This window comes from Anolis sagrei, chromosome X (assembly GCF_037176765.1).
Source record: "Anolis sagrei isolate rAnoSag1 chromosome X, rAnoSag1.mat, whole genome shotgun sequence".
In the NCBI taxonomy this organism is placed as follows: domain Eukaryota; kingdom Metazoa; phylum Chordata; class Lepidosauria; order Squamata; family Dactyloidae; genus Anolis; species Anolis sagrei.
Window position 1 is genome coordinate 26,540,733 of NC_090034.1, and position 27,843 is coordinate 26,568,575.

Here is a 27,843-nt window from a genome sequence, read left to right on the forward strand (position 1 = left end):
CCTTCTGTTTATTTCCCATCGTGCCCCTCGGCGGCTGAGGGGAGAGGAAGAGAGAGCGCGCGTTTGCGGCCTAGTCGTGTCTCTCCCTCTCTCTCTCTCTCGTTTCCAAGGAGACGCGGGTTCCTTCCTTCCCCGCCGCCATTATGTCTGCCCAGGCCCAGATGCGGGCACTGCTCGACCAGCTGATGGGCACCGCCCGCGACGGTGAGTGAGAGGGCGCCGCGAGGAGCGAGGGAAGGGGAGGGAAGGCCGGACATGGCGGCAACTACTCCTCCCTCCGCGGGCCTGAGGCCTACCCCGCCTTCTCTGCGCCTCACAGGCTTCCTGGCCTCGAGACGAGCCGCACTCGCGCCTGCTGCTGAGGGGAGGGCGCTCTGCAGAGGTCCAGAGGAGCCTCCGCTCTCGCCTCACAGTCCCGCACGCCTTGCCCTTGGCTATTCCCACAACTCTGCTTTATTAAGGTCTTGCTATGGGGAAAGTGTAGTCTGAGTAGGCTCAAGTGCACTCTGCATATGCTCAGAGGCACCCCTGCTCTCGCTTCACAAGCCTTGCCATTGGTTATTACCACAACGGTGAGCTTTCTTAAGATATTGCTAAATTGCTACGGAGGAAGTGCACTCTGCATATGCTCACTCTCTCTAGGCGCAGAGGCGCTTTTCCTGTCATCTTACAGTCCTGCAAGCCTTATCATTACTTATTCCCACAACTCTTCTCTATTAAGGTATTGCTATGAGGCAGGCGCACTCTGCAAATGCTCAGGTGCACTCTTGCTCTCGCGTCACAGTTCTCCAAGCCTTCCATTGGTTGGTCCATAACTGTGTGCTTTATTGGTGTGCTGTGTGCTATTGGGGGAAAGTGCACTTTGCATAGGCTCAGAGGTAGCCTGCATAGCTTCAGAAGCACTCTTGCTGCTGGTAATTTTACAATGGTGTGCTTTATTAATATAGTGCTCTCAGAGGCACTCTGCATAGCTCAGAGGCACCCTTGCTGTTGCCACACAGTTCTCCAAACCTTGCCATCAGTTATTCCCACAACTGTGTGCTTTATTAATGTATATTGTTGTGGGAGGAAGTGCACGCCGCATAGGTTCAGAGGCACTCTTTCTGTCATCTCACAGTTCTCCAAGTCTTGCCATTAGCTATTCCCACAACTCTGCTTTATTAAGTATTGCTGTGAGGCAGGTGCACTCTGCATATGCTCAGAGGCACCCTCGCTGTTGTCTCACAGGCCTGAAACCTTGCCATTGGTTATCCCACAGCTGTGTGCTTTATTAATGTATTGCTATGAGGAGAGTGTGCTCTGCATATGATCAGAGGCACTCTTGCTGCCATCTCACAGTTCCCCAAGCCTTGCCATCGGTGCTTTATTAATGTTTTGCTATGGAGGAAGGGCACTCTGCATATGCTCAGAGGCACTCTTGTTGCTGTCTCACAGTTCTTGAAGCCTTGTCAGCAGTAATTCTACAACTCTGTGCTTTATTAAGGTATTGCTATGAGGCAGGGACTGTTATCTCACAGGCCCCTACACAGCTGAATAAAATCCTTATCTGCTTTGAAGTGGATTATCTGGCAGTATAGACTCAAGATAATCCAGTTCAAAGCAGATAATGTGGATTATCTGCCTTGATATTCTGGATTATATGGCATTGTAGAAGGGCCCACAGTCTCCAAGCCTCGCCATTGGTTATTCTCACAACTCTGTGTTTTATTACTGTATATTGCAATGAGGAAGGTCCACTCTGCATAGGCACAGAGGCACTCTTGCTCTCATCTCACAGTTCTCCAAACCTTGCCATCAGCTATTCCCACAACTGTGTGCTTTATTTGTGTATATTGCTATGAGAGAAGTATTCCCACATCTGTGTGCTCTATTATGGTCTTGCCTTTGTTTATTCCACAACTGTGTGATTTCTTAAGGCCCTTCCACACAGCCACACAGCCATATAACCCACAATATCAAGGTAGATAACCCACAATATCTGCTTGGAACTGGATTATCTGAGTTCACACTGCCATATAATCCTGTTCAATGTGGATTTTATGCAGCTGGGTGGAAGGGGTGTCAATGTATATTGCTATGAGGGAGGTGCTCTTTGATTTCATATGCTCAGAGGCACTCTTTGATTTCACAGGCTTCTGGCTTGAAGCCTTGCCATTAGTTCTGCCAAGATATTATTATTATTATTATTATTATTATTATTATTATATAGGATGGCCACTGAATGACTGAGGCCCGTTCCACACAGCTGCATAAAATCCACCTTGAATGGATGATGTGGCAGTGCAGACTCAGATAATCTAGTTCAAAGCAGACAATGTGGATTAACTGCTTGAATCATCTGAATTATATGGCAGTGTGGGCCTTGAATGACAGAAAACAAAAATAACTATTAGAAACACATGTGTGTTCTTTTAAAAAAATATTTGGAAATATAATCTATTTTTTCAGGATTATCTGTTAAAAACAACATCCGTCAAATGACCACCATCAAATGAAGCCCTTTTTACACTGCCATATAATCCTGATTCTCAAAGCAGATAATCTGGATTTTATATAGCAGTGTAGGTAGGGCCTGAAAGAGCGACAACTTTTTGAACCCTTCAGGCCCCTTCTACAGTGCCATATAATCCAGTCTTTCCGTGGCCACCCTGTATTATATGTTCTGCTGAGAGGTTATATTATTATTATAATTATTATTATTAATATTATGGCTTATTAATCTATATGCTACCTTTTTCCAAAATGGATCCCAGGTGGTTTATTATCAGTGAAGTTTGGGGGAGAGAAATACAAATGGCAATATATTTTTGAATAAGTGTGGATAGGAAATACACCCAACGTATGCTCACAGTCGCTCTTGATTTCCTTTCATTGGATCCTGGTTCAAATCCTTGCTGTTAAGTTCTGCCAAAGCGGAAATCCCTGCTTGCTTTGAAGATCTTAAGCCGCATAGAGTCGCCGTATCAGGCTGATATATGCGGTATAGAAGAAAAGCAAATAAAATAAATAAATGATTATAATTCCACCAATATACAATTTATTAAGATACAAACTACCTTTTCCCAAGTGGATCTGAGGTGGCTCATTATAAAATTATTATTGTTGTTGTTATTATTGTTATTATTGCCCATTTTTTCTTTCCTGAAGGAGACTCAAAAGCAGCTTACATTAAAAGAATTTTGATATAATGTAAAATATACAAATATTAAAACAGAATGGTATTTTAAAAAACACAAATGTCCATAAAAACATATTCAAAGCTACAGACCAAGCACCCCCTGACTTGATCTTAAAAACCTTCTTTAAAAGCTTTGGGGAAAAAATATATATAAATGCCAGTACAGTTCCTGTTGTTAGTGGTTATTCCCTATGACATCTGCTACCTTTTTCCCAGAGTGGATTATAAAAGCAGTTTGGGGAGGATGCATATAAATGCCAGTCTCTTGTGGAATAAGCAAAGTGTGCGGTTCATGCTATTAGTGCTTCTGGTTGTTCCAGTGGAGCTTCCAAATGTTGAGGTAAAGTACCTCAGAATATCACACATGGGGAAACAATACACCATATTTCTTTGATTCTAAGATACAGCCACCTCTCTTGTATAGACATCTCTAAAATTGGGGTGCATCTTAGAATCATGGGTGAGGATCACATATATATGTATATTGTGTTAATTCTAAGATACACTTTCCCCATATAAACACCTCTAAAAATGGGGTGCATCTTAGAATCATGGATGAGATATAGTTACATATGTATAGTTGTATACTGTATTTCTTCAATTTTAAGATGCACCTCCCCCCCCCCCCCCCCATATAAACATCTCTAAAAATGGGCTGCATCATAGAATCGCAGGTGTTTTATTTGTATACAAACCAAGCTTTTTTCCCCCGTTGGTGGCATGGAATTTAATGCCCGTCTTGCAATTGATGGTGTCTTAGAATCGAAGAAAAACAGTACAGTATATAGCAGGCATGAGCAATTAGGAATTGTGGGAGTTGAAATCCAGAACACCTTAAGGGAGGGCCAAAGTTTGCCAATGCCTGGTATATAACTCCCCCCCCCCCCCCCACTGTTGGTGGTACTGAAATTAGTGTGCGCCTTACAATCAATGGTGTCTTAAGAGTTGGAGAAATATGGTATATGTCCTGTTGCCTTTGCAACCTCCTGGTAGGTTTCCCAAGAGACTTTTAGTCTTGAGTTTTTCTTTGGTGATAGATATGATTTCTGGCGACAGAACAACAGGAAGTTGAGCTAGAAGCCAAACCGGTCAGGCTGGGTTGCTTCTGCTGTGAGCTCTGGGGCTGGCCAGTGCATTGTTGGCGATCGCCATTTAGGCAGTGCAATTCTTCATAGGTAAATCACGGTGACAGGTGCCCAAGCAGGACAGCCAGATCCTCAGCCCCTGCGTCATCATTGCACCCTCTTGGTGTGCAAAGCCAAGGGCCTGCCAAAGCAGGTGGTGTGCTCCTTGTCGTAACATCTGATCTCTGGAAACATCTGCTCAGTTGCATAAAACACCGGTACAGATGGTGCAAGTGTCAAAGCTTTTAGAGTCAAAGAGATCTGGTGTGCTCTGTTTTAAGGGTTCAGTGGAAAGCATAAGCAGAGAGTACATATCACATTAATTTTCTAAACTTTCACACTCAGAGATGCCCGAAACGTAAGGCTTTAATTGCCAGTTTTGTCAGCTATATGTAGCTCATAATGTCTTGAGCTATAAGCTTGAATTTATATGGTGAGGCTTTTCACTTGTAGACTCACCTGTATAGGTAATGCTTCCTGTATAAAAACACGGAGGTTGCCTGTTCTTCATAGAAACAGGATTTTAGTGTGTGCCCCAGGAAAACATTATTTCCCTTGGAAAGCTGTGCATTCCTGAAAAGGTTTGTATTTGCTTCCCTCCTTCCTTGAATCGGCAACTAAAAGTCTGGCACATTTGCAGAACTCTGCACATAACTTTTTGCACTTTGTTTCATAATTGAATAAGTGCGCGTTCTTTCTTTGTGTAATTTTGAGTTGCTTTTGAAATGCTTCCCATATTTTTATTTCATACAAACTGAACAATTGTGGCCCCTCTATTTTATTTATAAAGGTTCAGTGTATCTTTGCCTGCCTACATCAATCTGCAAGGGAGTTGCAGAAAAGCCTCATGTTCATCGAGCCGTGAGTCACAACCAATTTTTAAAGCTGTTATAACAAAAAGAAAGTGTTTGCTGCTTTTTTTCACAAGTAACTTTAAAAGTGTAGCTTAGAAAAGAAGGAAAAAAGGTTTTAAAAACCATTTTCAGTAGACACAACATTAATCCTGGATGCTTGCAAATCCTGATCTGTAGTCATACACAGATTAGCTTTTTAAAAACAATTGTCACATACCATTACCACTTTGCCTTTACTTCTTATGTATCATTCCCCTGACTTCCTTACTGCAGGTATGGGCAAGAAAACTTTTCCTTTAAAACTTTTCAACAGCGGGCATAAAATTCTGCAGCTGAGGTCTTGAAGAATGCAGATGGGTATAGTATGTGTTGGAGCTCGCAGTGTGTATTAACTAACTTTTTTTTAAAGTTTGCTTGTTTTAAGTGACTCCCAAATGTACAATGTTTTCTTGGGGGTGGGAAAGGGGAGGGATAAAGCAGATCAACTTTCTAGAACAGCTCTAGATATCTTGGCAGCTTTTCCAAATGCACTGTATGAAACATATTTATGAATACTCAGTCCTTAACTGAAAATATACTGAATTCATAAATGGCTGCCTGATAAAATATACTAGCTGTGGGTCTGTCTTGTGATCCAAGAGCTTTGAGCCGCGTGTTTTGATTTCTATTGAACCCTCGTTCTCCATGTAGAGAAAAAACCTTTCTATGGATGTGATCCAGACGTCCTTCTTTTGGCTCTGCTGTCTTTTTATGTAGATGTCTGGCAACTGACATAATTTTGGTCAGCACCAAATTAGTAAGTGGTGCATGTAACATTAAATGCAGTGCTTAGTTCAGTTCTTGGTTGTGAAAGGAAAATGACTATTCCATGACGTATGCTTTTAGAGTTTCCCAGCTCTTCTGGGGTTCGTGAAGTATTTATTCTGTATAATGAAACAAAATTAAACGTACCACAACTTGCCTTTCATAGACAGCACTTTTAATGTTTTTCATATTTATAACCAAACATGAATTTCAGGCGATGAAACCAGGCAAAGGGTGAAGTTTACAGATGAGCGAGTCTGCAAGAGCCACCTTCTGGATTGCTGCCCACATGATATTCTTGCTGGAACGGTACATACTCTTTCTCATGACATTGAGATACAATTGTCAAAAGACTTTATTCAATATGTGGTTTGGTTTGGTTTGGTAGCTAAATCATATTTGAGATCATCCTACGTATCCATGCGCATGAACTCCAAAGTCCAGCAGTAGCAAGCTGGCAGTCAACCACTTCTTTAGAATAAGATCATTATTCTGGGCTAAAATGGGAGATGTGCTTTGAGATATTTATTATAGAATGAATAAGAATGAATATATTAGGAAATGCCTAGCTTCATGTGGTTAATATAAATACTTTTTGTCTTAATCAGATAGATACACAGGGAATATAACCACAATGCAATAAAACAACTAAACAATATTAAGAGGCAGTAATGGTCTAATTAGAAACCTTGACAAAATTAGAGTGCATGCCAAGGGGAGCTTTATCTTCTAGTTGTTGTCTTCATGTCACATTCTTGCTCTTTACATGTGTAGTGTGCTGTATGTGTCCAGATAAATCTGGTTTGTGAGTGATTTCAAGTAAAATAAATATACTCCCTCAGGGAACGGTAGCCTTAAGAGAGAAAGAGGGCAATGCATTTATGTCTATTTAGTGAAGTCTTTGCAGATATGAATTTTATACTGATGGCATCCTGGTCCAGAAGGCGTTCTCTTAACGGGCATATTATTACAGGCCTGTGTGAATCTCTGTGGAATGCAATATAAAATTAGTAGCAAAAGGATGTACCGTATAGTAAACTCCAGAATAATTCAGATGATTTCTTCCTCGTGTAGTCTGTGAAATGCGCACTAATGGGTTTCTGTGCGCATGCGCAGAGATTTCGGAATATTCTAGATGGAAAGATTTTAGGCGGGAGTCCCGCCCACCCTCCCAATGGTATAAGAGGCAGTAGGCGGAGTTCCGCTTCAGTTCTTCTTTCCGCGCGACAGCAGAAGCATTTCGGATTTTCCTCTCTGTACTTACCTTGTATTTGACTCGGACTGCATTCGACGACCCGCCATTCTCCTTCCCTCGACAACGGACCGTTTCACGGACAGGCTAGCATGTCGGCTTTATCCTTTAAAAAATGTTCGGCTTGCGGAGTTAATCTCCCAGAAGCCGACAGACACACCAAGTGTCTTTTGTGCCTTGGGGAGGCCCATAACCGCTCTGCTTGCGAAATTTGCAGAGGGTTTACATCTCGGGCCCAAAAGAGCAGGGACTCCCGTCTTAAAGCTCTTTTATACGAGCAGGCACTGGCCCCTGAAGAGACTCGCCAAGCCGCGCTTAGTCTCTCTCGGCAGCCCTCACCCTCCCCTCTCTCCGGGGAGCGGCCGGGCTCCTCTTCCATGCAGCTGGAAGAAAACCCTGCGGCCGGGACTCCTCCCCTTGGGGACGAACCGCCGCCGAAAAGACCCAGGGTCTCCAAACAGACTGCTCATAAGAGCAAGTCGAAGGAGAAGCAAAATAAGAAAAAGGGACGGCAACTCTCTGGCATGCAGCCCCTGAGTCCTCCCACGCTGGCTCCGCCGGCCCAGCTGCTCGAGCTCTCGCCCACGGAGCAGACCGCACAGCTCCTGGAGCTTCAGGAGCCCCCGGAGCTTCTTCCGATTGAGCTCCTCAACTCCCAGGCCGAGCCTAACCTCCCCTCTTCCCCCTCCCTCCTCCAGCCGGCCCAGCCTCCCAGAGAACACCCCTCCTCCCCGGTACCGGCCCCTCCCACCTCTCAGGCAGAGCGTGGCCATTCTCGGCCAAGCCGCTCCAGGCGCCGGTCCCGATCCTCCTCCTCCTCACATTCTCGGTCCCGGTCCCACACTCCTCCTCCCAAACGCCAGCGCGGGCGCGATCCGCGCGATCGCGATCCACGTTTCCCTTCCCCTTATGAGTATCCCTTTCCCCTCTATCCCCCTCCCCCCTTCTACTACCCCTATTATCAAGGGGAATACTCGAGGGACCATACCCCTCCTCATCATCCTTATCCTCATTCCTACCCTCCTCCTTCCGCCACTATCTCTAGGCCCCCTCCTGAGCCTCCCATCCTTCAACACCAGGGGGCACCACCCCCAGACCCTGCTACTCCTCAGCAGGATCTTCAACCAGACCCAGAAACTGTGGACGCTGAATCTGCCACTGATTCACCTCCCGCTCCTGCTTTTCAACATGAACCAGATCCAGACCCTCTGCAAGCAGAAGAGTTTAAAAACTTTTCTGCTCTCTTAATCAGACTTTCCAGATCACTTAATCTGGCCGTTCCCCAGCCCACTAAGGCTGTGGATGACCCTTGCTTCACCTCATCTGAGCAACAACGGCCCATGTCAACTATATTGCCCACATTGCCTTACCTTTTAGAAGTTCTAAAAACAGAAGGTGTTTCTCCAGCCCTGGTTCCAGCCACACCAAAGCGGGCTGAGAATCTTTATCGCATTGACCTCACGGCAGCTTCATGGCTTGCTAAACTACCTAGAGCCAATTCAGTTGTTACAGACGCCCAACCCAAACCAGTTCAGAGAAATCAGGCTTCTCCCTCAGACAAAGAAGGAAAGAAACTGGATGCCATGGCAAAAAAGTTTTATTCCTCTGCCTGCCTGTTCGCCAGAATGGCGCATTATGGCGTTTACATGAGTGTATACCAGACACACCTCTGGAATAAAATCTTGCCTTATCTTGATCTCCTACCAATGGCTGATCAACCAATGGCAAAAGCCTTTGCTCAAGAAGCACTTCTTCTCTCTAAGCTCCAGAAGGACTTAGCAAAGAACACAGCTGACACATCCGGCAAACTCATTGCTGGGGCAGTGGCCTTGAGACGTCACGCCTGGCTCAGGGCATCCACTCTCTCTCCTTCAGCTCGCACGCTGATTGAAGATCTCCCTATGGATCAAACAGGATTGTTTAATCCAGAAACAGATTCCCAGTTAAAACACTCCCATGAGATGAAACAAACGGTCACTAAATATGACCAACAACCTTATCAACAGAGACAGAGATGGGGCAATTATTATCATTACCCCACCTATCACAGAGGCCGTTACAACCCTCACTCCTACAGAGGAAAACAACGTCCTCATTCATCTCCTGCCACCACCGGGAAGCCACCTGTTCCCTTTAAGGGTCAGTATCGGGGCACTAAACCACCAGATAACAAAAAGCGGCGTTTTTAGCCCCCCTCCATCCCCACCAATGCATCTACCTGACCCTTCCCCACCCTCCACACACACCACATCCACCCCATCACTGTACCTCAACAGACTCCATCCATACTTACCTGCTTGGCAGTCCATAACCAATGACACCTGGGTCCTCCGCATAGTGGATGAAGGTTACGCCATTGAATTTCATTCTCTCCCTCCACTGGGAAAAGTTTTACCAACTCAATCCTCTCCCATGCTTTGGGACGAGATCTCCTCTCTTCTACACAAAGGAGCGATTTCCCCTGTACATCCCGACCTGGCTCACACTTGCTTTTTTTCCCGCTACTTCCTAGTAGACAAAAGGGACGGAGGTCAACGCCCCATCCTAGACCTCCGAGGCATTAACAAATTTATTTCACCTCGCAAATTTCGCATGGTTACATTAGCCAACATCCTTCCCTTCATCACGAAGGGAGCATGGCTCGCCAAGGTTGACCTCACTGACGCATACTTCCACATCTCAATCAGACACAACCATCGCAAATACCTCTCCTTTGCACTGGACAATCACATATTTTCTTTTTCCGTATTACCCTTTGGCCTTTCCTCTGCCCCAAGGGTTTTCACTAAATGCATGTCAGTAGTAGCTGCTCACCTACGCCAGAACGGCGTAACGGTTTTTCCATACATAGATGATTGGCTTTTTTCAGCGAAATCTCGTTCCCAGCTCCTCTCTGACATCTCCTTCACCTTGTGTCTCTTACAGGAACTTGGGCTTGTCGTAAATTTCGACAAATCCCACCTCATACCTACCCAGCGCATCCATTTCATTGGTGCCCTGATAGACTCCACATCCCAACGGGCTTACCTGCCAGAAGACCGGTTCTCCAATCTCTGCCAAGCCATCAACAGCCTGCTTTCTTCAGGCCGGTCCTCTGCATGGGCTATCCAATCTATCCTTGGCCACATGGCGTCCACTACAAGTGTGACTCCCTTCGCCCGACTTCGCCTCCGCCCACTCCAGTCCTGGTTCCTAGGCGTATTCGACCCCATTCACGACTCACAATCCATGATTCTTCAACCTCCCGCTCACGTCCTCAGCTCCCTCCTGTGGTGGACAAAGGAATCCAATGTGTGCTCAGGTCTCCCATTCACACCCCCACGCCCGTCTCTGTCACTCACAACAGACGCCTCTTCCCTCGGTTGGGGAGCACACCTCCGAGACTTGACGATCAGCGGCCGCTGGTCTCCCTCAGAACAGAATCTCCACATCAACGCACTGGAACTACTGGCAGTGGGAAAGGCCCTCAGGGCCTTTGCTCACCAAGTCTCCAACCGCACCATTCAGGTAGTCACAGACAACACATCAGTAAAATTTTACCTCAACAAACAAGGGGGAACCCACTCCCCAACACTCCTCTCCATATCATCAGAGATCTGGGAATGGTGCATTCGGAGGAACATATTCCTCATTGCAATCCACCTTCCGGGAAAAGACAATATCCTGGCGGACTCCCTCAGCAGGACTCCGACCACAACCCACGAGTGGCACTTGCACCCCAGAGAGTTCAACCTCTTGACTCGTCACTGGGGCCAACCACAAGTAGATATGTTTGCCTCCCCAGACAACACACAGTGCACACTCTTTTGCGCGAGGCTCCACCCTCACGTATTCCCAGGCTGCTTAGGAGACGCCTTTCTCTTTCAATGGTCTCAGGGGTTCCTCTACATCTTTCCTCCCCTTCCTCTACTCTCCAGAGTAGTGGCGAAGGTCATCACAGACAAGGCCAATTGTATCCTGATAACCCCATGGTGGCCCAGGCAACCATGGTTTGCCCCTCTCCTTCACGCATCACGAAGAACGTTCCTTCGTCTACGATCCAGCCCGGATCTCCTCACCATACAAAACGGACTGATCTGCCATCCAGATCTCCCAACTCTACGCCTCACGGCGTGGAGGATCACACCATGACCCATCTCTCCGAGGCTGCACGACTTATCATCCAGGCAGCCCAAAAGACTTCCACCAAAAGAGCTTACACCTATAAATGGTCAAAATTCAAGTCTTTCACTCACCCCTTGGGCTTTGAGCCTGACTCAGCCCCAGTACATATTGTATTAGATTTCCTAGTTCACCTATCCTCACGGGGTTTTTCCCTCTCCTCAATTAAGTGCTATCTCGCAGCACTCTCCTGGTTTCGGAGGAAATCAGGACTACCGTCCCTTTTTCAGGATCCGTTGATACAGTTATTTGTTAAAGGTTATAAAAATGTTCACCCCCCAGTTTCCCCTCCACCCCCGGCTTGGAGCCTTGAGCTTGTACTGTCTCAACTCTCCAAACCCCCCTTTGAGCCCATGGCCTCCTGTGACATCTCCCATCTTTCCTGGAAGACGGCGTTCCTAGTGGCCATTACCTCGGCAAGGAGGGCCAGTGAACTCGCTGCTCTTCGCTCAGATCCTCCCTTTATCAGGTTTCATGAGGATAAAGTAGTCCTTCGGACTGACATCACCTTCCTTCCCAAAGTTGTCTCCAAGTTTCACATGTCCCAAGACATCACCCTCCCTGCCTTCTTTCCTAACCCTTCCTCTCCCTTGGAAGTTGCACTCCACGCGTTGGATGTCAAAAGAGCCCTCTCCTTCTATATATCCAGGACAGCCTCCTATAGGAAATCTCCTAGACTTTTCCTAAAATACAGGAAAGACGCCTTGGGGGACCCAGTAACATCTCAAAGACTATCATCATGGATAGTATCCACAATTCGCTTAGCTTATGCTTTGGCGCACAAAGAGCCTCCTTCAACTATTCATGCCCACTCTACGAGGTCACTTTCAACATCTCAAGCCTTTCTCCACGGTGTTCCTGTCCACGACATCTGCAGAGCAGCAACTTGGACGACACCTTCTACCTTTGCCTCTCATTACAAGCTCGACATCCTCGCCAAGAGAGATGCAGCCTTCGGCAGAGCAGTTCTTTTCTCCTGTGTGGCATGACCCACCTCCAGGTTGGTAGCTTTACAGTCACCCATTAGTGCGCATTTCACAGACTACACGAGGAAGAAATATGGGTTGCTTACCTGTAAACGTATTTCTTCCAGTGATAGTCTGTGAAATCCGCACGTCCCGCCCGTCCTCCCCTCTTATGTCATGCCTCTTTTCCTGGCTGCTGTCTGGCGGCAAGGAACTGAAGCGGAACTCCGCCTACTGCCTCTTATACCATTGGGAGGGTGGGCGGGACTCCCGCCTAAAATCTTTCCATCTAGAATATTCCGAAATCTCTGCGCATGCGCACAGAAACCCATTAGTGCGGATTTCACAGACTATCACTGGAAGAAATACGTTTACAGGTAAGCAACCCATATTTTCTTAGTTTATCACAAGCAACTAAGCATTGTGCTTGTAATGATTTAAAGGAGGTTGTTAGTTTAAAAAAACTCTGTTTTATTGAGTTTTAAAATACTTTTTCTACTTTTTAACAGCGCATGGACCTGGGAGAGTGCACAAAAATTCATGATTTGGCACTAAGAGCAGATTATGAGATTGCAAGTAAAGAAAGGGACCTGTTCTTTGAGCTGGATGTAAGTTTCCCAAATTTCTGGAAATGATATGTGCGTAAATTGAGCAATAAGAGTACAAACATTCTTGCTAATCTTTTGATTCCTTTTTTACCTGAACATCCTTCTGGAATTGGGAGCATGGGTACTCTATACCACTTGATTATTTTATGTGATTTATTTACTACGCCGCATTCTAGAAATTCACCAGGGATCATAATGCAGTATGTTTTAATGAGTAAATCTCTCTCTCTAAAGGGCTTCTAGGCTATTCTTAAAACAAGAGTTTTCAGAACTCTTTGCTATTGATTGTTCCCAGATGTTCAGTGTGACTGATTGTTCCCAGATGTTCAGTGTGACATATTCTTAGAATTATGGCAGGTTATTTAGTAGCCTATCCAGTGGAAATTAGTGGTCATGTATATTATGTGCTTGAACTAGTTGACATTATTTAGAGCAGTGGTTCTCAACCTGGGGTCCCCAGATGTTTTTGGCCTTCAACTCCCAGAAATCCTAATAGCTGGCAAACTGGCTGAGATTTCTGGGAGTTGTAGGCCAAAAACATCTGGGGACCCCAGGCTGAGAACCACTGATTTAGAGGATGATACTACACAAGATGGGTCAGAAAATAATTCTCTGAATATTTAGTCCATGCATCATTTTAGAGCAGTTTGGTCAACTTGGCCCAAGCCATATTTACCAATCCCAGCACCTGCAGTTCAACACACAGAGCCAACAACAACCCAGCTGTTTATGGGGTCTTTTTTATAAATCAGAGTCAAATCAGGCTTTGTTGTTTGAAGTATACTTCAAAAATCAAGAGTTCTTTTAGTAATGCTTCTGCAGTTTCTATTGCTTGTCTATTAGTGGTGTGTATTTTGCTTTCATCATGGGTAAGAATGTTCTTCAGGCAGGAAAATGAAATGTCAAGGAGAAAAATGGATTTACAGATTTATCTTTGACATGCTTATCTTTCTGTAAATCGAAGGAAGCAATTATACACCCCTTCTTTTTAATAAGGGCAGAGCTAAAGTGGTAAACGGTGGTGGGGGAGGAAATGATTACTAGATGAGCATGCTAGCAAGATTTGAGAGCACGTGGTGGCCTCACAACTCCAGAGGTTCCTGGATTAAACTGATCTAGATCCATCCCAGTCTGGTTTCAGGCCTGGCTATGGAACTGAAGACAGTGTTGGTTGCCTTGTTGGATGATCTACGTAGAGAACTAGATGGGGGGATGTGTCCCTTCTGGTTCTCTTAGACCTATCAGCGGCTTTTGATACCATCAGCCATGGTATCCTTCTGGACTGCCTTGCAGGAATGGTACTTGGAGGCACTGTGTTACAGTAGTTCCTGTCCTTCCTTGAAAGCCAGGTCTGGAGGGTGGTGCTGAGGGACTCCTGCTTAACCCCATGGCCTTTGTCCGCAGAGTTCAATTCTGTTCCCCATGTTGCTTAATATCTACATGAAACCGTTGGGAGGGATCATATGGAGTTTTTGGGTTCGGTGCCGACTGTATGCAGACGACACCCAACTCTATTACTTATTTCCACCTGATGCCAAGAATGCTATCCCGACCCTGAATCCCGATGCCTGTCAGCTGTGATGGACTGTATGAGGATGAAAAGATTGAAATTGAATCCAGACAAGATGGAGGTACTACTGGTCAGTCATATGACTGATCAGGGTATTTGGTGGCAACCTGCTGGGTGGAGTCACACTCCCCCTGAAGGCACAGGTCCACAGTCTGGGGGTTCTCCTGGATTCAGCGTTGACCCTGGAGGCACAGGTGTCGGTGGTGACCAGGATGGCCTTTGCACAGTTAAAGCTTGTGAGCCAACTGCTCCCATACCTTGAAAAGCCCGATCTGGCCATGGTAGTACATGCCTTAGTCACACGCAGACTAGACTACTGTAACATGCTCTATGTGGGGTTGCCCCAGAAGAGCGTTCATAAACTGCAGCTGGTACAAAGGTCAGCAGCTAGACTGCTCACAGGAGCAGGATATAGAGAAAGAACTATCCTGCTCCTCAAGCAGCTACACTGGCTTCCAGTTTGTTTCCAGGTGCAATTAAAGGTGCTGGGTTTAGCCTATAAAGCCTTAAATGGTTTGGGCCCAGTCTACTTGAGGGACCGCATCTCCTCCTATCATCCCACATAATCCCTGAGATCATCAGGAGAGGCCCTTCTCTCAGTCCCACCAGTGTGTTTGGTGGGAATGAGAGAAAGGACCATTGTGGTGGTGTCCCCATAGCTCTGAAACTCCCTCCCCAAAGAGGTGTGCTTGGCCCCTTCGTTATTGGCCTTTCGCTCCCAGGTTAAAACCTTTTTATGGCAGCAGGCCTTCCTGGACAACCCACAATAACAAGCTTTCTCTGTCAGACAAGGCTCACGTGGCTAAAGATTTGGAGCTTTGAGTCTTTAGTACAATGTGTTTAGAACAACCTTAGTGGGCTGAAGCCCAGGGATTTTAATGATAATGATAAATGTTGTTATTTTTATGCTTATCTATATGGTATGTAATATGTTTATGCAATGTGCCTGGCTTATTGTTCATCTGTTTGGGTTGGGGTGAAGATGTTGTGTTACTGTATTGTGTAGTTTTGTTTTTACCATTTGTTTGCCGCTTTGAGTCCCACTTATGGGAGAAAAGCAGGATAAAAATAAATTAATAATTGTAACAATAATGCTCAGTTTGAGCCTTTCCAAAAGCTGTTTTCAGCAGGGAAGAATATAAGGTGATATGCACCAATGTCTGTGTCCACATCGGGAGCGAGAGAGTATAATTTCCGCTGTTTGTACCTGTGCAGGCAATGGACCACTTGGAGTCTTTCATTGCTGAATGTGACAGAAGAACTGAACTGGCAAAGAAACGGCTTGCAGAAACACAGGAAGAGATCAGTGCTGAAGTAGCCGCCAAGGTATTTCCATTGTGTCAAATCATGTGTGATGGCCTCCTGTGCAAGCTGGAAGAGCTTTAGTACAGGTATCCCAGTTAAGAAACTAAGTGTGTTCCTGGACATTACTTCTTCAGTGGAAAATTTCATGCCATACTTTGCTGAAATACGTTGGACTACTCTTCTTTTTGTCATGTATATACCTATTTCCATGAAGTGCTCCCCTCCGATCAGCTCAGGGAGAGCCATCACTTAAAATTGTCTAGAGATAGCACATTCGTATGTGTGGCACCAAAACTTTGGAATGCTTTGCCAGAAGCGATAAGAGCAGCTCTTGGCCTTTAGGAAAAACTTGAAAACTTTCCTGTGTGGAATAGCTTTTCACTGATGGTGGCAGAAGGCTAGGACTTGTACTTTATAGTCACATTTTACCCCATAGGTATTTTAGACTGTTTAATTTTGACAATTTTAAATCCGATATGGACTGATTTGGGATTATTTTAATGGGTTATATTATATTATGTTTTAATTATGGTTGTAAATCGCCTTGAGATCTTTGAGAAAGACAATATAGAAATGTCCCAAACAAATAATAATTATTTCTTTTTTAATAATAATTCTGCTTCTGGTAACAAATTTTATGTCAGAGAAGGAATGCCCAGGAATGTATCTACTCTGTGATCACTGAGGCACACCTATAATTGATACCCTCTTGTACTGTTACCTGAGTCCCCCCACTTTTCCATTCTTAGTTGCAAACAATTCACTGATCTTCTGTACACGTTGCATTGGGGTGTGCAAGACAGATTTGGGCTAAGACAATGAATGGTCTTTTGCAGATACTTCAGTTGGTCTTGGTCTAAACCAAAATGCTAGTCTGTTTTTTTAGTAGACTCATGGAGTGAATGCAAGTTTGGTGAATCAGCATTTATGCAAGCATATAGATTTCTTGGGTTTACTCTCATTGGGATAATTTCAGATAGTGATGGTCTAGTGGCTGGTGCCAGTCCCTGCCAGATTTCCAAGAAAGAAAGTAAAATCATTAAAGGACCGTGTTACACAGCCGAACCAAGACACCAGCCGTGAGCTAAGAGTTGGAAGAGGCCACATGGGCCATCTAGTCCAACCTCTCCGCCATGCAGGAAAAGCACAATCAAAGTACCCCTGACAGATGGCCAAAGAACCCCTGACTGGGTGCAGATGTACTAGGACCTGGTTCATTATAAATCCTGGTACATTCTATAATAAATAAAGTTGTTCTCACATCAGATAGTTTGAGATGGACTGATTCAGGTCCCTTTAAACTCATTTTAAAAATGTGAATGTAACCACTAAAATATATTTAAATGTTAACTCCAGCCACAAATTCACTATTTCAGTCGTGCACTTAAAGTCTTGCTGAAAAATAATAAAATTCTTATTTGGGTCAGAAAATGTCAAGAATTAAAGCATTCAGTGGATGTTTTAAAAAATAAATCTGTATGGTGATTAAAGTAGCTCAAACTTGTAACAATTTAAAAATAAAGTCAAGTCAGTCTACTTCATCAAAATCGAAAAACCTCTCTGAACTTTCCACAAAATAACCATAGGGGAAGTGGTTTCCGTTGAATCAGTTTATTGAAACCAAAGCTGCAGCAGACTCATTCCCAAAATCCTCTCTTTCTAGGCAGAAAAGGTTCATGAACTAAACGAAGACATTGGCAAACTCCTGGCTAAAGCTGAACAGCTGGGAGCAGAAGGGAATGTGGATGAGTCCCAGAAGATATTGATGGAAGTTGAGAAAGTGCGAGCAAAAAAGAAAGAAGCCGAGGTTTGTATTGCTTGGATTTGGCAGTAAACTTGCTTGAAAAAAACTGCTCCGAATGATGATATATATTTTGGAGCTTCATGTGTATTTAATTTGGCATATGCTACACAGTGGCTATTTGGCTTACTTCTGGTATATTAATTTGCGTAAAAGTGGTAAATCCAGTAACGTTTGCTCAGAGGAAGTGATGTGGAGAAAAGAAAGGATCAAAGGAGCACCTTATGGAGGTCTGGATACTAAGCTGCCTCTGCTCTTTCACAGGAAGAGTACCGCAATTCTATGCCTGCATCCAGCTTTCAGCAACAGAAGCTGCGTGTCTGTGAAGTCTGTTCTGCATACCTTGGTCTCCATGACAATGATCGTCGTCTTGCAGATCACTTTGGAGGCAAACTGCATTTGGGCTTCATTCAGATCCGTGAGAAGCTGGACCAGTTGCGGGTAAGAGCCAGAACTCTCCAGGCAAAAAACACCTGCTTTGTTTGTAGAAAGGTCTCAGTTCAGTCTTAGTTATTTATATATCTATTTACCCCACCTGTTTCCTAAAATTGACTCAAGGCTTGATAGAGAGTCCTGAGTTGAATTATCAAACCTGTTATAAGACAGCTTCCTCTTTTATTACGCTATGAGACTTCTGATTGAGTTCTATGTTTTGCCCGCAGCTTATGTCAGTCCTCTGAACTGCGCATAGTTTGGCATAATCATTCCCTAGATTCTGCTTTGAGTCCCATTTGGGTGAAGTGGGATATAAATCAAGTCATTAAATACATTTACATGAATCTTGCTTAATTTTTAAACATTAAGATTACTGTGCCATTCTTCATGGCTTACTGTCAGATCTGTCATTTGACTTCATTGAATTTCATGTATATGAGATAAAAGGAAATTCTGTCCATAAGCATAAGCAGATAACATATTCGCTAAGTGAATATGCATTTCTGAACAGACCTTGTATTAAAAGTAAGAATATCTAACCAGTAGAACAGATTGACAATATTTAGTGAGTTTAAGTAGTTAGTAACTGCTAAATTTTACTTTCTTTCTAATATTCTTGTGGTTAATACTTGCTCTGTAATAAGTTGTGTGTTTCAGCAATTCAGGAAGTAGTTGGATGTCACCAGATTGTCAGTCACTCCGTTTTATGTCACAGACATGTTTTGTTTCCTAAGTGTATGGATTCTGTTGACAAGCTTCTTTGTATGTTCATAGAAAACTGTAGCAGAAAAACAGGAGAAGAGAAATCAGGACCGGTTGAGGCGAAGAGAAGAAAGAGAGCGTGAGGAACGCATGGGACAACGGTGAGTGAGTTCAAGCAGTCTTTGCGAAGGATTCGTGGTGTCATGGCATAGCAGTTTACAAATGTAAAATTCTGTGTAAATTTTCCAAGAAGTAGTGTACCAGAGGCTGGAGCTGAACTGTAGCCTGTGAACAGTAAATGGCTCTCCTCAGGCCAGCTGTTGCCATTGTCCTTATAAGTCAATAGAGACGGTGTTGGATATTATATTTGTGGGGTGAACGAGGGAAGTGTAACCTGCAGGTTATAATTTAGGAACATAATCAACTTTGTAGGCAAGGAACAAAGCAGGTTTTGTGGCTAGGGCTCTGTGTCTGAAAATTTGAAACAAGCTGTCATTCTGTTTCATATATGAAATTTCAATGAACTCCACATTTTTATAACCAGTTTACTATTTCATTCTTGATTTATCTTACAATAGTATTCTTAAATGGTTTTATTCTTGTTGCTGAAATTATCACTAAATTTTTTCCATTGTGAACAGCATTTAATTTGAACTTGTCCAGAATGGCATACCTTCAGATCTAAACTTCTCTGAATTATTCTTCTTTTTCTAGATCTGGATCAAGAAACAGAGATCGCAGAAGGTAAGCTTGCTTTGAGGTTTCTATGAGAGATGGGGTTCTTTGTAATATAATATAATTGACAAAAGTATTAGAATTCTGTTAGAGCCCTGCTTCTCCTCAGTCACCAAAACTCATCCCCCCATCATGGTTAAACATGATTTATTAAACCAGTTGTTACAGGCCAGGCTTATTTTCATTGTTTAAGGCCTGGAAATATACAGAGCAAAACCTATAGAGTGTAACCTATGATGTACAAGGTATAATACAGGAAGCTATGTGTATTAGAATGAGTGTTTGTGTGAGTTACTGGGAACAAAGAAATGGGTTAATGCCAGGCAGGCAGCCTGTTAAAGGTGAGCAAAGACATGGAATCCTAGAGTTGGAAGACACCTGATGGGCCATCCAGTCCAACCCCATCCTGCCAAGAGGCAGGAAGATTGCATACAAAGCACTCCCGACAGATGACCATCTAGCTTCTGTTTAAAAGCCTCCAAAGAAGCAGTCTCCACGACACCAGGGCAGAGTTTTCCACTCCTGGATGAGAATGTGTGCATTTCTCTCAACACTGAGATAGCAGATTTGACCTTCAATTAATCTTCCTTGTAAGGTCATTGGTTGATGCAATCGGAATGGCAGGCAGCCAAAGGCTACAACAGGAACCACAGTGACATCTTATCTAAGATTTCTGTTTTGATTGGATGACATAATTGCAGTACTGTCAGCATCTTTGTTTTGATAGGACAAAAAATAGTCAGTGGAGGAAAGGAAATATAAAAGCTCTTGCCCTGTGCCTGATGACTCGTAAGAGATAGAATAGAGTGATAATTAGGAAACTAATGTCACTCAACCCTAAAATCCTTAATGATGTCACGTGGCAGTTTTGTATAAACATTAAAGGTTGATGACTGCATATTTCTGCATCCAGGGAGACTCTGTTCCCAGGCAAAGATGCATTACAGCTGTCTTTCAAAGAGGCGGGCATTTACAGTAACACAAAGAGGTATTTGCCGCCCTCTTGACCAGCAGAATTAATTCGTAGACTAGTAAGATATGAAATAGGTTATACCAGGTATGGGCAAACTTCAGCCCTCCCTCCAGTTATTTTGGACTCCACTTCCACAATTCCGAACTGTCGGTAGAACTGTTAGGCATTGTGGGAGTTGAAGTCCAAAAAACCCGGAGGGAGGGCTGAAGTTTGCCCATGTCTGTGGTATACTGATATCAAGCATCAAATGGAATTCCATGTAGGAATACTTGATATTGATAGATATGAAGCAGCGTGTCCTTTTGTGTTCCATCCAGGTCTCGGTCTCGAGAGCGGAGGCGAAGACGCTCGAGATCTGCTTCCCGTGAGAAACGGAAATCCCGCTCCAAATCTCGAGAGCGGGAGAGGCACCGGCGCCACCGCAGCCGTTCTCGCAGCCATAGCCGGGGCCACCGGCGGGGATCCAGAGACAGGAGCTCCAAACATAAGTATGCCCTGCTGTCATAATTCTCTGTTGGGGAGACTTTTTGTCTAGTAGTTTAGATTTGAGAGCCGAGTTTGATTCCAAACACGAAATTGGAAATGGTGTGAGAAATTAGAATTGGCTGAAGAACCAATCAGTTATTCCCGAAGGCCATCAGCAGATGAGCTCTTAAGATACCAATTATCAAGTAGGGCAATTAACAGTTGAGGTGACTTCTGGTTTCTTTTTCTCCAGTGGAGACTCTGAAGACAGACTGTGTCAATCTCATTGTACTGTGAGCTCCATTTAGTACTCGTGGGTTTGGTTGTGGGCTAGACCTGCAAGTCTGCCTTCACATACCACCTAAAATAAAATCCCTTCCTCTGAGTAGAACTTTCTCCTGTTGAAAGGCAAGCTCAGTGAGGAATCAAAATAAATTTGTTTAGAATCTTTGCTGCATTAGGGACAGAGGTTTTCAATGCTACCCATGAGAAGTCAAAGCCAATGGTGCAGATGTGTCAATGCAAAGTAACTAGTAAACATGACTGGTATGCTGGTTTAATTGGTCCCTATTATGTGGAGATTCAAGAAGTGTTGATAGGATAGGTTTGATTTGACAGTGTTACGTTACAGGGCTTTAGCTGTGCCAGGAATTTTAGACTTGGCCTCCAACTGTGATTCAACTCCTGGATTCAGTTTCTTGAAAATATACCAAGTTTTTTGAGTCATAGAATCCTAAAATTGGAAAAGACCCCAAGGGCCATCCAGTCTAGTCTTATTCTGCCAGGCAGGAAAACAAAGTTCTCCCAAAAGATGGTCCATTCATCCTTTATTTAACTAGTCATGCTAATTATAGTGAGAAGTTTCACGGAAATCACTTGACTCATGACAAAAATATTTCATGTGGTTTAATATGAGGCAGTCTTGGGTCTCCAGAGTAACTTGATTGATAATGTCTACTGCTACATGATCAAGTGAATGAAAATGATGAGGATTGGAAAGTTAAGCTGTTAGAAATGGGGTGTGTGTTATCTATTGGTTGAGATACTAAATTCATTTTTTAAATCTGTCTTGAACATGAACAATAAAGAAAAGAAGTTTGGACAATTAGGAAATGAGGAAGACCCTGTAATTACTTTTGCTAAAGAGCAGGTAAGGGAATACTTCAGAAACCTCACATGTGCATTAGTCCATCTTGAGAGTGTTCCCTAGGGAGAGGAATTGTATGAATGGTCATATCTGGGGCTGGGCAGCGGGAGGGAATTGTAAGGCCCCAGAAGTCTGGAAAGAGAGGGAAATACTCTAATTTTCCCTCAGAAAGATAATCACAATTACTTTGATCCATTGCCTTTGTAAAAATATAGTGTCTTGAAATAAGTATGTAAACTTCAGGAAGATGTGAAACCATTAATGAAGGATAGTGTTGGATAGATGATTAGCATGCTTACGAATATGGGGATGTCCCCGTCTCCTGCATTGTTCATATAATATTCAGATTTCAGTGCTGTGTTGCAGGGTGAAGGGAGAAAAGTGTTGGTTGCAGCTCCTGCCACTCTCTCCTATTACTTTATTTATCAGTATGTCTGTATTAAAATATTGACGCCTCAACCTATATTAAGAGATATCGGGGCAACTTATAAAGAGCATTAAAACGTGCAAGCTAATTTCAATGTGCTAATCACAATATAATGAGCTAAAAACAGAATAAAAAGATTTAAAAGTTGTGGGAACAGTATAATAAAAGAGAATAACATAAGCTGTTGAAGCTAACCGCCCTGAGTAACTGAAGTATTATTATTATTACCACTACTGCTACTACTACTACCACCTCAGTTTGCATTCAAAGTTGCCAGTTTTTCCTGGTGGAAGTTTTCAGTCTTGTTTGTAGCTCCACTTTTGTTGCTCTTTTTTCCAAAATCCAAATGCCTCTTCCCAAAAGAACCTTCACATGAACTGAAAGGTAATAGGTGCTTGCATGTATTTCTCCTTAGCTGATGAAAGATATGACCTGTAACATTTAAGGCTGCAGAGTCACCAGGTTGTCTCACTATTATCTTTTATGTGTTTGCCATCCTTTGTGTCTCGCCCTTCTCCTAGTGGTGCTTACAGGCATCAGTAAAACCTGTGAGGCAAACTAGGCTTGATTAAGGGTATAAAATAGTGTATGGTCAACCATGGAGTTTTATGGAGTGATCTATTTGGACAGGAATGGTTCTCCTTTTTTTATCATTGGGGCTGTACAGATAAGGAATAGTATTGCGTTCAACAGTTGGGCACTTCCTGAGTACTACATTCTAAAGCTGGGATCCATGGCCAGATTATGGAAATGGGAGCCCTGCCTCTCCATCTGTGTTCTCTAAATATGCACATTGCAAGGAGATGGAGCATGCACATATGCTGGAAGAGGCCCCTGTATGTATTTTTTGTTCTGTTTTCGGCAGGTTGGGTTCAGAACAAGAGGGCACATGAGCAACAGTAAGGAAATAGAGGTAAAGAAGTGGGAGGCCCACTTCAGCCCTTTCTACGTTGCCATATAAAATCCAGATTATTTTCTTTGAAATGGATTTTATGGCATTGTAGACTTATATAATCAAGTTCAAAGTAGACAATGTGGATTATCTGATGGGATAATCAGGGGCCTTAGTGTGTTTTCTCCAGTCTCCCTTGGGACTGGGAGTAATGGGCTTCCTTTGCAATATTGCATTTGGAGACAAAGCAGGCCTATCCTGTCTTTGTGCAGTTCTCCTCACTTATCTCTCTGGCCTCTGTGACGATAGATAACAGTAGGAAACATTACATATCGAGTAAACTGTAGGATAGAACTGACATGTGCGACAAATAAAATAGACGTTTTAGATGTGTCATTAACTGGGAGCAAAAAAAAAGTTAAGGGAGGTCATGTTTTTAAAAGCATTAGGTAAAAAAAAGCATGGTTGGAGAACCACTAGTCAGGTAGGAACATTACAAAAAGTGGCTTGGTGCTGGTATTACCAACAAATTCCTACCTTTGGAAGGAATAGCAAAATATTGCTGTAGAGAACTCACACAGCCATCTTACTCACTGAGAGTTTGATATTTTTTTTGCTTGCTTGCTTCTCTTAACTTTGTGAATGCCATCTCTGTGGCATTTTTTTAAAACAATTTTTTTAAAACATTATGTGGTTTTGGGCACTTCTTGTGCTTGAAGCAGATATCCTAATGCACACAGGGAGACTGTATTTCAAGTTGGGACGGCAAGATCAGAGACACAGCATCATTCGCCGTTTCTTTGATATGCTCACTACATCATTCTGTTGGCTATGCCAGGAATTCAGCTGAAGACAATACTTCAGTTTTTGCTTTTAGTCATTGTTTGGTTTTGGCCTTTGAATTTCCATTTATGAGTTTTGAAAGCCTTTCTGGATGTGGGTGAAGTACAACTCCCATGCTCCTGTGTCCATCTCCCACAAACCCGGCCAGTACTTAAAGTTGGACATGGTGGAGATGTGTGTCACGTTTGGTTCAGATCCATTGCCAGTGGAGTTCACAGTGCTCCTTGGTTGTGGGTGAATCAAAACTCCCATCATTCTGGGTCAGTTCCCCCACCCCCAAACCTCTCCAGTATTGTCTCTTTGTCGTGATGGGTCTGTGTGCCAAGTTTGGCCTCGATCTGTTGCTGGCAGGTGTTGCAGGACTCTCTGGATGTGGGAGCCATCTTGGAAAAGACATGCAAACATAGAGAGGTCTATGCAGACATACTTTGACTTTTGCTATATATGTAGACATAGGTAGAAGATAGGTGTGAGAACTTACATAGTTGTGTCTTTATAGTGTTGTTTGATTTACACTTCAGGTCCTCTAGAGACCGGTCTTCCAGGGAGAAATCGCGGGAGCGAGAGAAGAAAGAGAAGAGCTCTTCTGAACGGCGGCATGAGAGCACCAACGGCAAATCTCGCTCGAAGAGGTCGGAGGAGCGGGAGGCCGGCGAGATCTGAACGCTGGCGAGATCCGCCTTGTACTGTATATAGTCTTGAGAAACATTCTACACAGTCCAAATTTCTCATTTATATTAACTGAATACGGCACATCTTTTGTAGTCCCAAATTTCTTATTTGTTTCTGCAAGTAGCCAAGCTGGTAGTGTAACAGTTCTCTGCCATTGACGGAACCTTTGTTTTTAATAGGCACAAACAGACCAAGCCGCCAGCTTTTAACACAGATTAGTGACCTAGGCAGAATGCCGCAACCCTGTGGATGGGAGCGTAACATGCTGGGAAAACCCATATCCCCTTCATGTACATTTTTTTAAAGAGCCACTTGCAGCTCTTTAAAAGAACCTCGGCAGCACTGGTACCTTTCCCCTATTTCTCAACATGAGCTCAATACAAAGTAGTGAAACTGGCTGTGTTTAATTGGCAAGACAGCCTAGTTTAGCCAAGTAATTTGGGGATAGCTGGAAAAACATGACACCATAATTCTATGAAGTTTTTTTGTTTGGTTGGTTTTGGTAGCTGTATTTGCACCCTGTTGAAATAGCACAGAATTCAGATTTAAATTGATGTTTTATATGATTATTTTGTCTCATCCATATGAATTGACACAACTTTTAACACATTGAATTTCACCTGATTTTTTTTTTGTTCTTTCTTTTAATCTGGTTTTTGTGTCCAGATGTGTAGGTTTTGAATAGCAGACCACTGGACCTAGATAATATTGTATTGTCAATGACTTTCATGGCCGGAATCACTGGGTTGTTGTAGGTTTTTCTAGAACATGGCCATACAGCCCGAAAAACCTACAACAACCTATAGATAATATTTATTGCCTGGTTGAGAGGCCTTTAAGGGGAGGGAACATATTCAACTGGATTCAGTTGCAAATGGCTTGTAGCGGTCTCAGAGAGCCTGTCTTAAGGCTAGTCTATTTAGAACATGTATTGTTAACCAACTGGGCAGAATAGACTTTGGGATCTTTTTGTACCAAAGTCTTGTGCTAAAAGTTTGCAGCAACTGAATGAGGGCACATTGAGAACATGAATAGCCAAGTTACAATTTGTCTCTGCTTCAGCAGTGCTATGTTCATCATATTGGGACATTTTGATTTTCTGTTTGCTTTTCATAACTCTCTGGCAATTCTCTGAACCCATTTTATTGTGCCTCTTGGTTATCTTTCCTCCCCTCACCTTGTTGTCTTTTTTTCTGCAGAATGTCAAGGGTTAACGGGATTGTGTTTGTCTTAGTATGTATGTAGAATTTTCTTTTTGTTGCTGAATTTTCCTTTTCCTCAGCAAAACAGTTGAGGCATGTGTTCTCTGGGCCCTTTGTTTCATGTCTTGTGGTTTCTAGCAGAATGAATGAACCCAGAGCAAGGAACATCATGCAGATGAGTTCATTCAGGGGGATTAGTTCCGATTCCTGTCGCTTTGCACCTTCGCCTCCATTTGGGACGGGCAGGATCTGGTCCAAGGGCATATCTAGAGTTCCTTTTCCCCCATTTCCTTTGGGAAGTCACTGGGCCCAGTCAGAGAAGCCAGCGGAGCATACTGCATTCAGTGTACAGAGTATTAGAAATACACCCCCCTCTATGGAATTGTTATGTTTGCTGTTTGCGGTTGCGCAGTTTGATCCTTAACAGCACTTTCTTTCCCCCTCTTTTGCCTTTTTGAGGAGTTTGGTCTAAGTAATAAAGATGTAAGTAAGATGCTGTCCTCTTTACCAGTCTGATTCACATTAAAAACTTATCTTTGTGACTTGGAGTAGATGGTGCTTTCTTTTGGTGTGACTTTTAATGCCTGGAACTTGCCTGAAACCCATCTTCTGTCAACTGAGAAGGTTGGTAGGAGACTGGGACTCATGGGTTCAAATGACAAGAAAGGATATACCACTTGAACACCAGGAAGATCTCCCAGACCATAAGAAGGACTGGTCAACAATGGAAAACTCTGCCTCAAGTTCTGGTGGAGGCTCCTTCTCTAGAGGCCGGAGGGCCATCTGTCAGGATTGCTTTGGTTGTTCTTTTCCTGCATGGCAGAAGGCTTGGACTGAATGGCCCTTGGGGCCCCTTCAACTCTAGGATTCAATGACTTGACTGCCTCTGAAGGAATGTGGAATGGGACATTCCAGCAGTCTATCAATGCAGTAAGTATCCTGGACAGCTTGAAGTCCGTGCTTAGCATGATTGCGGCACCCCTCCTGCATGTTCACACACTGGTTTTGACAACAATGGTGCAGAAATAGGGCCTGTATTCTGGTCCATAGGTAAGACCTATGGACCAGAATACAGGCCCTATTTCTGCACCATTGTATTCTGGTCCATAAACTGGCATATCCACTGCATTCTGGTCCATAAACTGGCATATCCTTTCCACCTAGTTAGCCAGTCATGCCCTTTCCCCAGGGTAACTACAAGTAAATAGGGGCTTGAATCGATCAGTTCAACCCTTGTATCCCAGCTTAAGTTGTCAGTCTTTTTTCAAGTGAACCCCAGGAGGTCACTGCTCATGCTCAGTTCTCCTTGGGCTGTTTTCATAGCCTGTTTAGGATGTTTTATATTTTGCCATAGCGTGGGCAACACCCACATATGCTGATCCTTCTCCTTGTTTCCCATTTTTCCCCTTTGGCTTCGGTCCTCTTGTCAGGTAAACCATTTGAGTTCAGTATCGTATTTCTTCCATGTCAGATAATAATAACTTAATTTTTATACCCTGCCACCATCTACCCAAAGGGACTCGGGGCGGCTTACATACGGAACCAAATGCAGAGCAAACAATAGAGCTTACATCTAAAACACAGTTTAAAACATAACATATAACAATATAATTAATTAAAAACAGGGTGTAAAACAACATTAAATGTATCAAAAGCAAACTTCAACAACTAGTAACTAGGACTATAATGGACATGATCAGAATTAGAGAGGGCCAGGCAGGGACTTGT

At 43.6% G+C, this 27,843-nt stretch overlaps 1 protein-coding gene across 4 annotated transcripts; it reads left to right on the plus strand.

The window, feature by feature from the left end:
• Positions 1-26,657, plus strand: LUC7L (LUC7 like). 4 transcript variants are annotated; one of them, XM_060786256.2, is made up of 11 exons: positions 1-204; positions 5,093-5,163; positions 6,175-6,269; positions 12,848-12,946; positions 15,732-15,842; positions 17,485-17,628; positions 17,887-18,063; positions 18,832-18,920; positions 19,474-19,503; positions 20,785-20,955; positions 24,763-26,657. In XM_060786256.2, exons 4-11 carry the CDS (start codon positions 12,851-12,853, stop codon positions 24,902-24,904), a joined length of 960 nt encoding a protein of 319 aa, XP_060642239.1. In that variant the 5' UTR covers positions 1-204; positions 5,093-5,163; positions 6,175-6,269; positions 12,848-12,850; the 3' UTR covers positions 24,905-26,657. The 4 variants fall into 4 exon arrangements, with proteins under 4 accessions (XP_060642239.1, XP_060642238.1, XP_060642237.1 ...); XM_060786255.2 differs by lacking the exon at positions 5,093-5,163 and adding an exon at positions 22,021-22,082 and having other exon boundaries at positions 60-204; positions 24,763-24,950; XM_060786254.2 differs by lacking the exon at positions 5,093-5,163 and having other exon boundaries at positions 60-204.
• Positions 26,658-27,843: the final 1,186 nt, after the last annotated feature.